The sequence below is a fragment of the Furipterus horrens genome, unplaced genomic scaffold (genome assembly GCF_987537825.1).
Source record: "Furipterus horrens unplaced genomic scaffold, mFurHor1.1.pri manual_scaffold_5, whole genome shotgun sequence".
Classification (NCBI taxonomy): domain Eukaryota; kingdom Metazoa; phylum Chordata; class Mammalia; order Chiroptera; family Furipteridae; genus Furipterus; species Furipterus horrens.
Window position 1 is genome coordinate 141,695,122 of NW_028327175.1, and position 16,987 is coordinate 141,712,108.

At 42.4% G+C, this 16,987-nt stretch overlaps 1 protein-coding gene across 1 annotated transcript; it reads left to right on the forward strand.

The window, feature by feature from the left end:
* The first annotated feature begins 6,291 nt into the window (after positions 1-6,291).
* CH25H (cholesterol 25-hydroxylase) lies at positions 6,292-8,975 on the forward strand. The gene has a single exon (XM_090279260.1). It carries the CDS (start codon positions 6,855-6,857, stop codon positions 7,665-7,667), a length of 813 nt encoding a protein of 270 aa, XP_090135386.1. The 5' UTR covers positions 6,292-6,854; the 3' UTR covers positions 7,668-8,975.
* The last annotated feature ends 8,012 nt before the right edge of the window (positions 8,976-16,987 follow it).

Sequence of the window (16,987 nt, forward strand, 5' to 3'; positions counted from 1 at the left end):
TGTGTGTTAGTGTGTTCTTTGTTTAATAGCTATTTTCTACTTCCCTTTCTCTTTCGGCAAGACTTATGCTTTTCTTTCTCATCCTTTCCACGTCTTCCTGACTCCTTGTAAACCTCACTGATACTGCCTGTGAACATTGGGTCCTCTCCAATGGGGAGCAGAGAGTAGTCTCAAACCTAAGGAACACCGGGATAGTTTGGAAACACTAACCTTCAGCATCATCCTGCAGGGTCCACTGAGTGAGGCTGAGTGGAGACTAAGTAGTGATTAACTCCATCTGCAGGCAGTGGCCTGTTATAGGCAGGGCCTTGGATTCAAGGACTGTGCATCCAACTCTATGAACGAATGAAGCAACAGAAGCTGGCAGAGACAAGTTATGTCACAGGGGCCCTGACACTTACATTTGTGGGTCTAGTGTGATCTTTCCTGCTACTGCGTGAGCTTGAGGACAGACGATATCTCTTACCTTAAATCTAATATACAGCTTAGACTAGTGAGTCAATAAGTATGTATGGACAGACAGAATGTGTGAAAAATGATAGACTTAGTCATTTAGTCAAATAAAATTAGATTCACATGTAACTTCTCGGACTGCACAGGACTGAAGTGGAACCTGTGTTTCCGTAGCAACCACAGAAAGGAACGGAACTGTACTAGATGCAAAGGATATACATCCCTAGGAGGATGCCACTCTCCTCACTGGCCGAATGGCCCGACAAAAAAGAACACTTCTTTCTCCTTTGACCAAGGCAAACTGGTTTGGCCAACCAGGTACAAGATTCTTGGCTAGGGTTGGAAAGAAAGTGAGCAGGAGTGGGGCAGAGGCCACTGGAGGATGGCTTCAGTGCCGTAGATGACTCAGTTTCTCTTGCTTTGGTTGCTGCCACGGAGGCTCCTAGAGATGCCCTTGAAAACCTGTGGTCATTAAAATGCCAACGCAGCAGACCATAGTGATGAGCAGGGTCTTCATTCTATGGAGCCTCCATTTTATGGAGTGTTTTTTCTTTCTCCTCCTCTCCAAATCTCGGGATTTTTCTTCAGTATGTGGGTCAGTCTAGAGGTGGAAATGTTGCATAGCCCTTCTTGCAGCAGCTGGGTTACATTGTACACTTACTTGCCTTTGTTGGTGGCCTCTTGCTCTTGACATAGCTGCACAGGCTCTTTATATGACTTTTTCTATATTTATAACCTGGGCTGCCTTAGTGTAGCTTTGTTTCGTCCTTGGCTGAGAGTGCAGAGCAAGGTTGGAGTTTGTGCCTCAAGAAGTTTGGTAGCAAGATTGTAGGAGTTCTGACTGCTCTTTTCAACTGCATTTGACTTATGTTCTACTGAGCACATTACAAAGATGTCTGTGCACCCTACAGCAAGGAAATGACTAGTTCATATTTGCCAACTTGAACCTCTAAGGTACTGTGTTCACATGGGCAAAGCAGCCAAAGGAAGTCACAATTGAGAACGAAGTTAATTGTTTAAATTCAACGTAAGAGGGCACTCGTGGCTTTGCTTCCAGACGTTTTGAGAGGGAGGCTTTCTCTAGTCCTTCTGGGAGAGGTGGAGAACTGGTGTTGATTTATGAGCCAGTTTGTAACTTGAGGACTGACAAGATCAACCACGTCTGGTCACTCCTAGGATTATGGTTAATGCTGCCTGATGCAGAGCACCTGAAAAGTGTTCTCAAGAATAACTGTGCCCCGAATGTAACATGAAAATAAATAATTTGCCTAATAGAGCAGTCAGAACCTCAGATGTGGGGGAGGAAATGGAAATGTCTTTAACCTCAGGACTCATAGTTACCAAGGACCAAAATTGTTGATATTATTTCCAAATAATAAAGTTTTGTTTTTGTGGATATTAAAAGTCTTTATTTGTTCAATGTCAACATTTAAAATACACTGTAATTTTAACTCTTGTCATTTAATTTTTAATGTATGGAGAGATTTTCAAAATGTGACCCCTGAAAGGCAACGTCTGGTTGTAATAATTCTGATTTAAGAAATTTTGTCAGTAATTCATTCAAGAGTATTTATTGTACTGTTCTAGGTGCAGTTTCAAGTTCAATTCCAAACTAAACAGAAAATTATTTCTCTTCCCACGTGTTTTAAATAGTAGTGCTAACACAAATACTTTACATTTTACATTTTGCCTTCTGGGTTTTTAAAGCCATTTCATAAAGCTTGATCTTTGCAACAACTTCTTTGATAGGTAAGGCAAGTATTGTCTTTGCCTTACAGGCAGCGTTATACCTTTTAATGGGAATGATTTTAGATGCTTTAAATATTTTAAAGAGGTTGATGAGAGTTCCAATGATGTCAGATGACCCAGATGGATGAAAAATATAAGGAGTAAGTGTTTAAAACCAAATATGCACCAATATCTGTGTCATATCCTTCATCACACTCCCTGTTTGGGCATGGATAATTAATGTTTTCCAAGTCTTCTGTAAACTGTCCTATAGAGCAACTTCAATGCCCCATCCCAACACTACTTCCGATGTGGAGGCCTCTATCTTGAAACTGACTCTGACCAAGTTTGCTCTCAGTTTGGCTGTAATCTGCTGTTTGACTGTAGCTAGTCTTGACTTTTCTGAGGCTGTCTTCATTTTTACAACCAAGGATTAGATTATCCACTCTCTATGAGTCATAATGTGTTACAGTTGTAGGATGTTACAACACTTCTCATCTTTGATATCCAGGAATAATTGTTTCAGTTAGATAGAGGCTAAGATAGTCTCACCTCATTTTGTAAAGAAACAATCATGAAGGTCACACCAAAAAGAGATTATGTCATAGGTAATGTGCTTTGCCAACTACATGTTCTTTTCTACTTTTTTGGAGTCTTCTATTTTTCAGAAGTCTTATGGTGAGTTGATATCAAATAACTTTGAGATTGTGTTAAATATGCATAGACTTGATTGTTGTACTCTCAGAAAAGTAATTTGATCTCTGGGATAGCTAGAGAAGAAAAGACACCTGTACTTTAACCCTGTCGGAAAGACTATGCCAAAATAAAAATAATATACAGGAAGTCAAAATCCAGTGAAGAAGCACAAGAAATAGTGTGGCTAAAGTCCTAATACCATAAGAAATATTTAAATGCCCCCCTTTTATGAAAAAAGGTTCCAGGGGACATAACCAGTGCTAAAAGGAAAAAAAAAAAAAGATTCCATTTCTTTTAGCCTTAATTTAGAGCCAATATCTTTTAAAATGTACATTAAGCCCACAAATAACTTTTGAACATTCATTATTGCAAAGTATAATGCTTGACACTGTGGGAAAAAATTCTAGATGATCCAGACACTGTGCTCTAAAAAGACCGATTCATCTAGCAAGCTGTTAGATCAATTTAGTGTAAATTAAAAATGTTTAAAGGTGCATGTTTGCCAATTCAAGAAATGACACCACTTCAGTCAAGACTAAGTAGGGTTCAATTTGCCTTTGCTGGCTAGCTCAGCTGGTTAGAGCATTGTCTCAAATATAACAAGGTTGGGTGTTCAATCCCTGATCAGGGTACATACAAGAATCAACCAAGGAACGCATAAGTACGTGAAACAACGAATCAACACCTTTCTCTCTCTCTCCTTCCTCTCTCTAAAAATCAATAAATAAAATTTAAAAAATAAAAATAAATTAAGTTCAATTTTATTTGGCTCTATTAAGTGATACTGTTTTTGGTTGCCCAATAACTGTGCCTACTTTTTCAGCATCTTCTGTAACATTGAGTGGACAACTGATGAGATTTGAACTGACCACTTGCCCTGAGATGGTTGAACTTGTATATCGGACAAAAACTTTTGTCCTCATGATAGCATGGATTGGGAAGGCAGAGAAGCTGGTTGCTATTCTTCAATGTGCTGTAAGTAAGAGAGGAGAGCCTGGGCCAAGAAGGCTGAAGCCATGGCTTCCAGGTCTTGCTGCACAGGGCTTTCTTTATGGGGGAGATTCTAACAGGCTTACCGATAGAGGATGGAAGAAGCAAAGAAGGAAAAGATTAAGTCAGTTGGGGCTGGGAGCTCAAAGATGGCAGTCCTGACAGCAATTTAATAGCTAAATACAAATTAAGCAAATCTGCCAATGCCACCCACTTAAAAAAATCTGTGAGAGAGCATCGAAAGCAAGCACGCGTGATAACTGAAACCACAAAAGAAGGACAGCATGTGCCAGACAGAAATTTGAAGGTTGACTTAGTTTCTGTTGAGGGCAAATCTGAGTGATATTTTACTTCTGAGCAGAGTTCAGCTGTAAGTCAGAGAAAGTGAGCTTCGATGGTCCCTTTGGAGCACAGAGGAGCCCAAGAATTAACGCTTAGTAGATGGCCTATGCTACATTCAATAGTGTGGGTCATTCTCAAATAAACCTTTTAATTTTTTTTAAATAATAAAAAAAGGGAAGAAACTCTTCCTCTTCTCTCTAAGATGCTGTATGAGCAATACAAAGTTCAAGGGCAGGGTGATAGCTACCAGGAATGGAAAAAAAGAATGTTCCTGGGTTGCACAAAAGTGAATTGGAGGAGGGGGCAGATTAAAGAGGAGACTAGAAAGGACAGGTTTTCTAACTTGAAAAACACACAAGCAGGAGGCCAGGGGCCTGCATTGCAGCTGTCTCTTCTACCATCGAGACACCCGAAACATGAGCAAATGCCGCTTCCTTCCCTTTTTGGCATTGGCTGTCAAGAAGCTCCAAGCTGCTTCTGAACCTTTATTTCATCAAGACACAAGCAGAATTTCACAATAATCTTAGGACACATTGAGGTGTTTTTTATTTTATTTTAAGTGTGCAGTAGGGCCAGAGGCTTGGGGCTTCAGAGAATGGGCATCTAAGGAATATTCATAATCCATCAGTGGTAGTTCTGGGGACACACACTAGTTAGGAGATTCTGAATTATCAATTGGTCTATTATAGGTGTGTGTGTATAACATCTTATACATCCCATATATTCCCATATATATCTTACATATTATTATATATTAATATATAGTTATATATTACGAACTGGCCTATTATATACCATGTATATAATATGTAGATACATATATTAGGATATGTACATATCGTATATATTATTATATTCCTAGGCCCATATGTTGGCCTAATTTTTGTTGTACTTACTCTTTCCTCCAATATGACTTTCTTTTACTTCTCCTTATATAATTTTATTTGATTTTAATTGCAAACTTCCTCCACTATTCTTTATATAAAATGTGAAGCCTAATTAAAAATAATGTCTTATATTGTATGTTTACTGTGTACCAGGCACTATGCTTTTACTCCTGTAAGATCACAGCAATAATAACAATGCCTACTTCCACGGTTTGGGTGAAATCGCTTCAAATAAGACATTAAGCTAATGCCTCTTACACATTAAATGGTAGCATTATATTTTCCTATTTAAAGCTCGAAATAGACTTGTGAGATAGCTACTATTATTTATTTCCCTTGGGGTGGGGAGCTTGGAGGAGTGAAGTACTGGATCCAACCTCACAGACATAAGAGGCAAAGCTAGTGTCCCTGGTTTCAAAGTTTTTGTCCAAACCTATGCTCTAGGCGTTCCTTGCGTTGCTTAGCCATCAGGGTCAAACGCGGGCTTTTTTTTTTTTTTTTTTCCCCTGCTGGTCTGGGAGTCTCCCCAGTGCTCTCCTAGTTCCAGGCTCCTCACACTCAGTTCCTGGCCAGTCAACCCCAGTTTGATCACGCAGAAACGCAAGGATAGAGCCGGCCTCGCAGTTTGGCTCTGCGGCCTGGGATGGTTTGGGGCATAGGGGGGAGAAGTCTAAGGGCCAATTGGCGCCGCGAAGACACCCCACGGAAGGGCAGGGCAGGCGCGACACCATCTCTGCAGCCGACAGCTCCATGAGGCTTCAGGAATACGCAAATATCCCCTTAAGGAACCAAGTACGTGCTTCACTGATTTCAGGGCTTCCTGAGATGCAGCGTCTTTTTAGCCACATCTGGGCTGACGTTAGATGTTAAACACAGAACTTTTTGTTTTGTTTTTTTTTTGTTTTTTGCCAGAGCGAAGCCTAACAGCCGCAGTCCCCTCTTTCGCCGTGGAGTCCCGCCGTTTCTGTCGCTGGTCTGTGCGCCTGCCAGGGCCACGGAGGGCCGACTGGCGGCCCGGGTTTGCGGGCTCCCGCGGGCGGGTCTGTGTGTGGTGGCATCTGGAGCTGGCGGCGAACCTGCGAGAATAGATCCCCTCCGGAGACGGGAACTGGAGAGGGTCCGGCCCTGCCTCCCGACCTCGTCTGAGCTCCTGCGCCGATGGCAGCTGCGCGTGGCTGGGACTCGCGGTTCCCTCTGAGAAAGGTTAGTTTGCCTCTCTCTGCTGGTTAAATCCATACAAGGTGTGCAGACAGAAGAGATCCGAAATACAAAGGTTTCGTCACTTTAAAAAGTTAAAAAAAAAATACAGTTATACCTGCGCTTCTTACGAATACACATGAATGGAATTATATATGTGCATTGATTGAAAGGAGCCCTTTCCGGTGGCGATGGAACTATTCCCTACCTTGTTTGGAGGTGGTGATGACACAGATGAATTGAGTTGCCCAAACTTGTAGAAACTCTAAAGATCTTATCGTTTGTAAATTGTATGTCAGTATTTAAAAATAGAACACAATTCTAGATGCATATGAAGTTACTAAGAGCCGTTCATACTGCATACATAAAAGCCCATTAAATGCAGTTGCAGATGCTTTTCAGCAAGTAAACGCGATTCTGTGGGATTATTCATTTTTGAACGCTCCACGACGCCGGGATTGGGAGCGAAAAACGTCGTTCCGTGATGTCATTCGGGGCGGGGCCAAGTCCTAAAAATCGGCGGCGCGGGAGCATCAGCCGGCTGTCCGGCGCAGCCTCGCCATGAGCGGCCTCAACGCTTCTGAGTCCCGCGTCCTGTGCGGCTCCGGCCAGCTGTTTCTGCAGCCCGTCTGGGACCTCCTGAGGACCCGGGAGGCCCTCACCCAGTCGCCCTTCTTCCCGGCCGTCTTCTCCATCACCACCTACGTGGGCTTCTGCCTGCCCTTCGTGGTGCTGGACGTCCTGTACCCCTGGGTGCCCGCGCTGCGGCGCTACAAGATCCAGCCCGACTTCTTGCCGGCGGCGCGGGAGCTGCTGCCCTGCCTGGGGCAGACGCTCTACCAGCACCTGGTGTTCGTGTTCCCCGTAACGCTGCTGCACTGGGCCCGCAGCCCGGCCCTCCTGCCCCGAGAAGCCCCCGAGCTGCTTCAGCTGGTGTGCCACATCGTGCTGTGCCTGCTGCTCTTCGACGCCGAGTTCTTCGTGTGGCATGTCCTGCACCACAAGGTGCCTTGGCTGTACCGGACCTTTCACAAGATGCACCACAAGAACTCGCCCTCATTCGCGCTGGCCACGCAGTACATGAGCGTCTGGGAGCTGTTTTCCTTGGGCTTTTTCGACATGGTGAACGTCATACTGCTCCAGTGCCACCCGCTCACCGTCATGATCTTCCACGTGGTCAACATCTGGCTGTCAGTGGAGGACCATTCGGGCTATGAATTTCCCTGGTCCACGCACAAACTGGTACCTTTTGGGTGGTACGGGGGCGTGGCTCACCACGACTTGCATCACTCTCAGTTTAACTGCAATTTCGCCCCTTACTTCACGCACTGGGACAGAATACTTGGAACTCTGAGGTCTGCTCGTGCCAAGTAACGTGCACACCTCCCGGTGTGGTGGTGGCTGCAGTGGGCAGTGGGCCCCTCAGAACCAGGACTATTGTGCATTTCATACTTGAATCAGAAGAAACACCTGAGCTTTTTTATTTTTATATTTTAGTAAGTAATTTATTTCCTGACAAAAATTTACAGATAAAATATGATGTATTTTTGTAATCTGCTGAAATAATTTATATAATTTTTGAATATCAACAACTGTATACTTGATGTTGAATTCTAGTTCTCTTCAATAGCCTCGGTTCTTGGATAAATTTAGATATTCATCACTGGCATATTTAAGTCATCTCTAAAAGGATTTGTTTGTAGGACAAGGAATGTCCTGTTTGAAAGTGTACTAGAACCAGGCTAAAAAACATATTTTAAAAATGGAGAATCTGACCTCTGACTCTATAGACAATGAAATGTATTCCTGTTGGGAAGTGACTAAGATTATTGTAATTTCTATTTTTTTCATAGAACTTTATATTTATACTAAAAAAAATGTTATTTGTGCTTTTAAAAAGAAAAAAGAAACAGAACGTAAACCAAACAAGTACTGACTTCTGTTTTATTGGCATTTTGTGTAAAAAAACTAAAATGGGAAGAGGAAGCTGGAATGGTAGGTATCTGTCAAATCCTTCATCTGCCCTACCTTGGAAAGAGAGATATCTGGTGGTGGGGTATTTGTGGGAGTTAAAGAAGAGAAAGAGGCAGGAGAAGGGGTCTGTTTGTCTATTTTGGTCTAGAGATTTTACAGAGGAAAAAATACACTATTGTTCTGAATGTTTCAACTGATTTCTGCATAACAGGCAACTGAAAGAATTACCCTGTAAAGTTTTAGAGAGATTAACACTGAACAACCATTTGATTATTTGGAAGGGTGGTGCTGGGAGATGAATAGAATTAGCAGAGTCCCTTGCTTTGCAAAACTGGTGAGTCAAGTGTGTGCATTAGACTAGAGGGGCTGATAGATACACAAAAGTTTTCAGAGTACACCCCCCTTTTCAGGAAGCCATCTAGTGCAAATGACCATAATACACATTGTCTCTGCAATCTGGGATTTTTGTGTATTCACTTTCCTTAAGTAAGACAAATGTGAGAACTGCATATCCCTTTCTCAAAGAAAAAGAATAGTGAAATTTGACCCTAGATCCCTGGTTCTTAATCTATAAGAGGAGAGAGTGTCTTGGATGTTCTTGAAGATTACATATAACAGTAAAATGTCCCTATTACTGACCAAACACCTGTCACCTATCATGTACCCTGTCCAGCTGCTGCCTAATTTAATTTAATTTAATTTTGTCTTTGGAGTGTAATTACATATGGTAAAGTTAAAAATCAAGACAAGTTAGAAAAGCATAAAGAACAGCAGCTTTGCATGTAATTCTAGGCTCACTATATGTGTGAACCAAACTACATTGTTTAAAGGTGAAAAATCCATCTGAAGACCTGGTCTCCACAGTTTGCCAAATGAGACTCCTCCAAATCTTTGGTAAAATGCAACCCAAAAGGCAACTCAAACAGGCGTGTCTTCTATGTGCTCTCTTGACTTCTTCACTGAAGTTACCTCCTCCTCTATCTTTAACAAGACCATGCTGGGACTTAAAGGCTGTATTGATGTATAAAAGTGAAATCCATAAAGCAGGTAGTGAGATGTAAGGGGGAAATGCTGCATTGAAGGTCATATATTAATATCATAATCAACATGCTGGGTGGAGAAAGAAAAAAATGAACGGGCAGGTGTGGAATATCTGATACAACTATTTGTTGTTTGAGCTGCTTCAGGCACCCAAAAGCTGCTTATCTTGGATAATGGAAAATTTTAACAATGTGTCATGTTGCCTCACCATATAAGGCCATTTTGCACTTGGGGCAAATTTTACACATGGAAATTATTTGAGTTTAGAAAGACTATCTCAAAATCAAATGTCTTATCAGTTTTTAATACCTGGGGCTATGGAAGTGGGAGAATGAAGAGGATGAGCAATTTTTCAGATAGTTTGATAGCCTAATAATAGTAATGATGATGACGGTGATTAAATAGTTCGCATTTGAAGTTATTGTCACACACATTGTTTCACCTGCCCCTTACAATACTCTAAGGGATATAAGATAGTTATTATTATTCTTTAAAATTATTATTATTATTTTCACCTAATGTTATGGATAAAGAATTGGTACCTTCACAGGTGGACTTGCTTCAGATTGTAAAATACTGGAAGTTGAAGCCAGTCTTAAAGTGTCCACTAGACTTTTCCTCTCATGATGCTTAAGATAAGCTTCATTTTCCCAACTGCTAAAAAGATGCAAACTCTTCAATACCAACAAATAGCCTTGCTCCAGTATTCCTCCCCAGCCATTGCCTCTCCAACAGTGTCCCCTTGGCCCATTTCTTTGATGTGAATATTCATGGGTTCCGAGCCTCTGCTTGGCAGGAGAGAAAGCCAGGGAAAGTAGGCTAGGCCAGTCTAAGCAGGCCTTAGAAAAACAAGAGGTAGGTGAGGACTCTGTTTTCTGTGTTCCTGACTGTACACCAGCTAAGAGCACACAGGCTGATGTACAGTGAGGGACACACTGCGGGTGGGGTGTGAGGGAACCTTGACTCTGAGGCTTAAAAGCTGAATGACTCTGGAAAAATTACTTACCCTCTCTGTGCCTTGCTCCCTCACCTATAAAATGTAGATAATTATAGAACCCACCTCGTTGAGTTGTTACGTGAGATTTTGAGCCACTTGTAGATGGGCTCGAGGTCTTGATCACATTTGCTATGATTGATGCTGCATGCTGTAAATACCAGCACACAAGCATGTTTGAGCTCTCCCATCTTACAGGAACCAAAGAAAGCCGTTTGTATTTTGCTTCCATGAAAGCTGCTTCTCTTGTCATACTTTCAAGGTCAAAGTGTGGGAAAGAGACAGAGTGTGTGTGTGTCTTGACCATGCTTCCTCACCATGAGTCATCCCACCTCTTCCTGAAACTTTTACCCCTGGTTCCCTGCCATTTTCCTAATTGTCAAATCTATTAATTCCTCTGCCCCCCGACCTCTGCTTTTCCATTTCCTTGGCTTAAAAAAAAAAGGTACCGTGTATTTGTTTTTGCTAACCAGCCTCCTTTTAGAATGCGGTTCTTGATTGGTTTTAGTGAGATTTCTCTAAGCTATTTTCCTTCCTAATTCTGTTTCTTCTTCCTTCAGGGGATACTCTCCTCAGCAGGGAGGCAAGCCTCAAGGTGCCTCTCTTTTTATTAAAAAGTATTTATATCATGTGTATTAAATGTCCTTCCTACCATCTTTTAAGTGCACCCTCTAAGCCGCTTCTTGCATTGTGTTTTAGTACACACACATTGATGAGGTGTATGCACATATATACCATGTATATGTGTGCATATACACCATATATGAGGTCTGTCCAGAAGGTAACCAGACATGTACTATGAAAAATAGAGACATTTATTGAAGATCTAAGATATAAGAAACACTGTACATAGAACAATGATGCCTCAGTCCCCTTCAAAGTAGGCACCTTGGGACCTCACATGGTTCTCCCAGTTGCTGTCAGCTGCCCTGTTGTATTTTCCTGAATCTCACCAATGGTCTGAAATTTTTTCTGTTTCAAAGGTGATTTTAGTTTTGAGAAAAGCCAGAAGTCGCAGGGTGCCAAATTTGGGCTGTAGCAGGGTTGAGTCACCTGGGTGATTGGATGTTTCACCAAAAAACTCTGCATGAGATATGACACATGAGTGGGGGCGTTGTTGTGAGTTGCCCATAACTGAGACCTTCTGAAGCATCCGAGTAGTTTCCACAGAGGAATGTTCAAGCTTAATACAAAATTTGATGCAGATTCACTGCTCTACTCACTCAGTCATTTTGAATGCGATGACCACACAGTACACATGCTCACTCAACTGTGTCTACTGCCTCCCGTGACTAGTACAGTGAAGCCATCATTGTTCACACATGTACATTCCAGTCCACTCCCCTTGGCTGCCAGGTTACATCAATGTTGCACAAATTGTTCTTATTATATTAACAATGGCTGTACGTTTTCTGGACAGACCTCGTATATATACATGTTGTATATACACTATTTATGTACATATCAGGCACAACCTATATATCCATACACTGTAAGTACACAGGCAAGCTTGTGTACACTACATATATATATATATATATGCACATAAACTTTACATATATGTACACTATATATGTATATGCATACTTTATACAAACTATACATGTATATGTATACACATTATATATACACACTTTATGTACATGTACTAACATTTTATATATCAAAGAGAGAAATTATATATGCATATCCACTATATATATGCCCTGGCTGGTTTAGCTCAGTGGATTGAGCGTCGGCCTGCGAGCTAAGTGTCGCTGGTTCGATCTTCCAGTCAGGGTACATCAGAGAAGGAAAACTCTGACTCCAAAAAACCTCCGCTGCCTTGCGGCACACCTCTTCAGGGGAAAGGCTAAGGGAGTAAACCCCGACAGAAAATCCAGAGCCGGAGTCCCTAAGGCGGTTTGATGTTGTAGTCAACACCGGCAACTCCTGCGGCGCACCTGAACCCAAGCTGTATTGACTCCGTCTTTCCCTTGGACCCTTCAGCTGCGAAGAGAGGGGGGGTCTGCTGCATGGGCAACAGCAGACCCTCCATATCACCCTGCCCAGGCTCTGTAGCTTCAGCTCCACTGGAGAGGACACTCCAGCGTCATCGCAAGATGTCAATTCAACACGGGAGGAGACAGATGCCATGTCACTCCCGAGTCGGACTGCACAGCCATTCTCGGCGGTGCAGATAGACACTTAGGAAGCTACACCATCGTCTCTCGAGACGGACGGCTGCCGACGACGATATGCCATCCCCCTCTCTTTCTGCACACACACACCTAACACACCACCATTTATCTCTGCCCCTAGTGTTACAGAGTGAAAGGAGGTTCTTTCACATGGCGCCTTGGTGTAAAACCCAGCAACGAGTGTTGAGGAAAACAGGTCTTTATTTACAATATTCCAACCTGGGGAGGGCAGTGAGCACTTCATCTCAGAGCCCTGTTCTCCCACGGGACCCAGCACTTCCCTTGCTTCCCCAAAGGCTAGAAGCCAAAAACATACCCAGAAGTTCCCCATTCCTTATCTGTCAGCTCTCTCCTTCAGGATCTGGGGTATGATGTCATCAGCTTCTGTATAACAGTCCGGGAAAACATGTGCTTTGCCCTTTCAGAGCCATATGGTAGTCTCCCTTTCAAAGTTGCATGGAGTACTCCTTTTCCTCTCTAAGTCGCATGGAATTCTTTCCTTTCCAAAGCTGCATGGAGTTCTCCTCTGCCCTCCTTGCAAACCGCGTGGATCTCCTCTCTTCTCTCTAAAATGGTTGCCGCCTTATTTTTAAATCCCTGACTGCGTCCTGTGATGTAGTGGGTGTGGTAGCGAGTTCTGACCATTTACAGAACCTTGCGCAGGCTCTGCATGCTCTCTCTTTAAAAAAAAAAAATTTATTCATTCATTTGTTTATTTATTTATTTTTAGAGAGGGGGGAAAGGAGAAAGAGAGGGAGAGAAATATCACTGTGTGGTTGCCTCTCATTAGCGCCCCCAGCTGGGGACCTGACATGCAACCTAGTCATGTGCTCTGACTGGGATCTGTATGCTCTTTTCACACCATTCCATGGTTAAAACCCCTCCCATCTCCTTGGGGCTTTGGAAGAACCAAAACCATTTGCATAGCTAAGAAACTAGCTACCAGCTATAGTCATGCAAAGGCATATTAAAGCTGTTCTCTTTTCTCCATCCCCCAACCCGAAGGGTCTGGGGATTTTTGGAGACCCCCACTCTGTAACACTAGTACCATGTCTCATTCTTGATAAACATTGGTTCAGTGTTGCATGAATCCTGGAAGCAGTAGAAAGACACATTTGCCACGAATCATGTCTTTCATCATCCATTCCATTCTCCATTCATTCCATTCTCCATCACTAGCTTCCTAAATGAAGCCATGCTCATGACCCATGATTTCTGTTCCAGAGAATTCCACGGTGTACTGGAAAAGAGAGTCAAGCAAACAAATGCATTTAATCTAATGTAGTCAGTGCAATCATGCAGAGCATTAATGGGTTGTTAAGGGTGCCCAAAGAAAGATGGGTCAGTTGAGCCATGAAGGATTTGTATGTGCTCACCAGGCAGGGTGAAGGTCATACTCACCAGAAGAAACAGTGCTGCAGAATTAGAGAGGGTTGAAGGAACTTGTAATACTTGAAACACGGTAGGAAGACCAGAGCACAGTCAAAACAAGGAAGGAAAGTCAAGGCATATCGTCTTGCTTCTTGACAAGCCAGCTGAAACTACTTAGAACTGTTTGCTCACCTGCCTATGTCACATGATTTTGGGGAGGTTGTATATAAAATTGTTTTGAAACAAATGTGAGGTTTTGCTATTATTTGTTGATTTACAATGAGTACATGAATAAATGCATTGAAAATGGACTTGGGAATGAGAAGTAAAGAAGCTTAGGTTGTGTTCCCTTGGGTAATGGAAGGGGTAAGGTGGGAGTGCCACAGCTTTTAAGCAACCAAGTGATGTGATTCCATCTGGTGTAAGAAGATAACAAGAGGCAGAGAATGGTGATAGTGATTCCAGTTAGGAGACCGTTGCAAGTTCTGCCTGAGATCCAGTTCTGGCTCCACTGCCTATGAACTTTGTGACCTTGAGTAAATCACTTAAATCCTCTGGGGTTCAATGTCCTCATCTGTAAAAAGAGGGTGGTAGTCCTTACCCTTAGAATTGTGCTAAGGAATAAGTGAGATATTTAGAGACTTTAGCACTCTGCTTCACATATTGCAAACATTCTGTAAATAGACACTCTTTTGTTACCAGTTGTTACAAAAGGGTTATGGTCACAGGTGAGAGACCTAGCTTGTCCCTAAACAAGTGGAGATGAGGTGTAGAGGAAGAACTAGATTTCTCTCTGATCATAAAAGTAACACATGCTGATGGAAAAGTTTCAAATGCTAGAGAACAGTGTAAAGTAAAATGTAACTTCCATCCCCACTTAATGAATTTGTTCCCACTGCAGATAATCAAAGTTAATTCTTTTTTCATACCAAACCAGAACTCAATCATGCAGAGTGTCTTTCTCTCTTTCAGCTGGGATGCACTAATTTGTTTTTAAAAGATAAAAAAAGAACAATGCAAGTTAATGTGAACAAAAATTCTTTAGACAAAGGCCCAAGGCATTTCCCCTCTAAATAGTTTTTTGCTTATTTCTTTTTAAAAGATCTTTTGATCACTGCTCAAAACAAGAAGAGAAACTTAAGTTGTCTCTCTTCTACAGCTCCCATGGAAGGATTGCTTGGTACTACACTGTTCTGTACCTGAAACAGCAGGCAAAAGCAAAGCAAAGGTTCCTTGCTCCCTGCAGCTGGAAGATTCCTTTGCTCTCCTCTTCTTATGCCTACTCATTGGCAGCTCTTACAGTAATTTCACTGTGCCTTTCTACTGGAGAAGGTCTCTGAAAGAAGAGGCTGTCTTACAGATCTTTGATTCCTTCAAGGATCTTACATGTGGAAAGTGCTCATTCGATGTCTCTGGAGTGTAAGCTCTAAGATTTGGAGCCTGCAGTGGCTGGGGTTCAGCTGCCTGATTTTTTTTATTTGGGGGAAATTATCGAATCACCCTGAGCCTCAGTTTTCCTCTTTGTGAGAGGGGTGGAGGCTGGGGTTATAACAACTGGCCTTGCCTACTTCCTCAGGCTGCCGTGAAGATCAAATGAGATAGAGCAGTATGATGCTGGATGAGGGAATGCTCCATGGGAGAGTGTGACAGTGTGGAACTTAGGCATCTATGAAGGTGCGGAGAGGCAGTAACTCCTGTCTCCCTCCATCTCTGCCATAATTATGCCCCTGCATGACGGCTTCCTCAATCCAGCCACTGCCTCTCAGGCTCCATACCAGCTTCCTTTCCTTGTATTGCTTTTCTCTGCACCCCCTGGTTCTTGCTTCCCTGCCGACTCTCAGGGGAATACAGGATGCCCCACAGGGCCCAGAGTTAGGGGAACTTGACCACAGGTCAGCACAGTTTGCAGAAGTAGTATTTGTGACAGAGTCAGAAGCAGTGTCAGCTAAGACACGCCAAGGACAGGCTCGAAGCCAAGAGCCACAGCCTGCTACTAAGTAGAATTTGTGAGCCAAGGGTTTTTGAAAGAAAGAGCCTGCTGCAGTTGGACACTAACTAAAAAATAGTCGCCCCCTACTAGGCAGTTTGAGTTCCCAGTTAGTGGAGGGAAGGAAGAGTGGCTTGTCCTTGGTGGTGGGTTTGATTAGCTTGAGATACAGAATTGCCAAGGAAAGATAGCTCATGTGCTCGTACTGGTCAAGGTCAGGGAGTCTACGAATGCTAAGGCTGAGACACCGCTGTCCACTTTCCCTATTTTGTGAATAAGGAAGCAAGCCCAGATAGGAAGTGATGGCCTGAATCACACAGCTGGGCTGGCACTCTAAGGCTTGTGCTCTTCCTGCTTCTCCTTCTCCCAGCTGCGTCCGTCCCACGCTCGGGGGTCCTCAGAGCCATTGGAGGCTATCTTTTGCTGAGGACCAGCAATGTGGTTGGGGGACACTATTAGAAATAATCCATGTTCTTTTAAATCATTTGCATGAACACAACATACATAGCTCTGCTCATTTGTAGCAACTTGAGAAAAGTGTTTATTTCAAATTTTGCTAAGATCTATCCTGCCACGTAATTTTGTGGGTAATTGATATGGACTTTTATTTTATTTCTGTGAACTCTGAAACTCTCTGGTTAGAAAATATTCTAAAGAGCATACATAAGATGGAATATAATTCAGCAATAAGCAGGAATGAACAATTGATACATGCAACAACAAAGGTGAATCTTAAAATAGTTTTGCTTAGTAAAAAAAGCCAGACCAAAAAAGTGTGCACTATATAGTCTGTTTATATAATGTCTACTATATGATTCCATTTATATAGGATTTCAGAAAATTCAAACAAATTCATTGTGACAGAAAGTAGATGTAGTCATTCGGGGGAGGAAGAGGACAGAAAGGTGGATCTCCAAGGACACAAGCAGGCTTTCATGGACAATGGATATGTTCATATCTTGATTGTAGTGTTGGTTTAATAGGTTTATACATATTTCAAAATTTATCAAATTGTACACTTTAAATATGTGTAGTGCATTGTCTATCAGTCATACTAAATAATGATGATAATGATGATAAATTAATATAGGACTTCATGTACCATAGTTTAGCTTTGCACTATCATAAAAAAAACAAATAAACACAC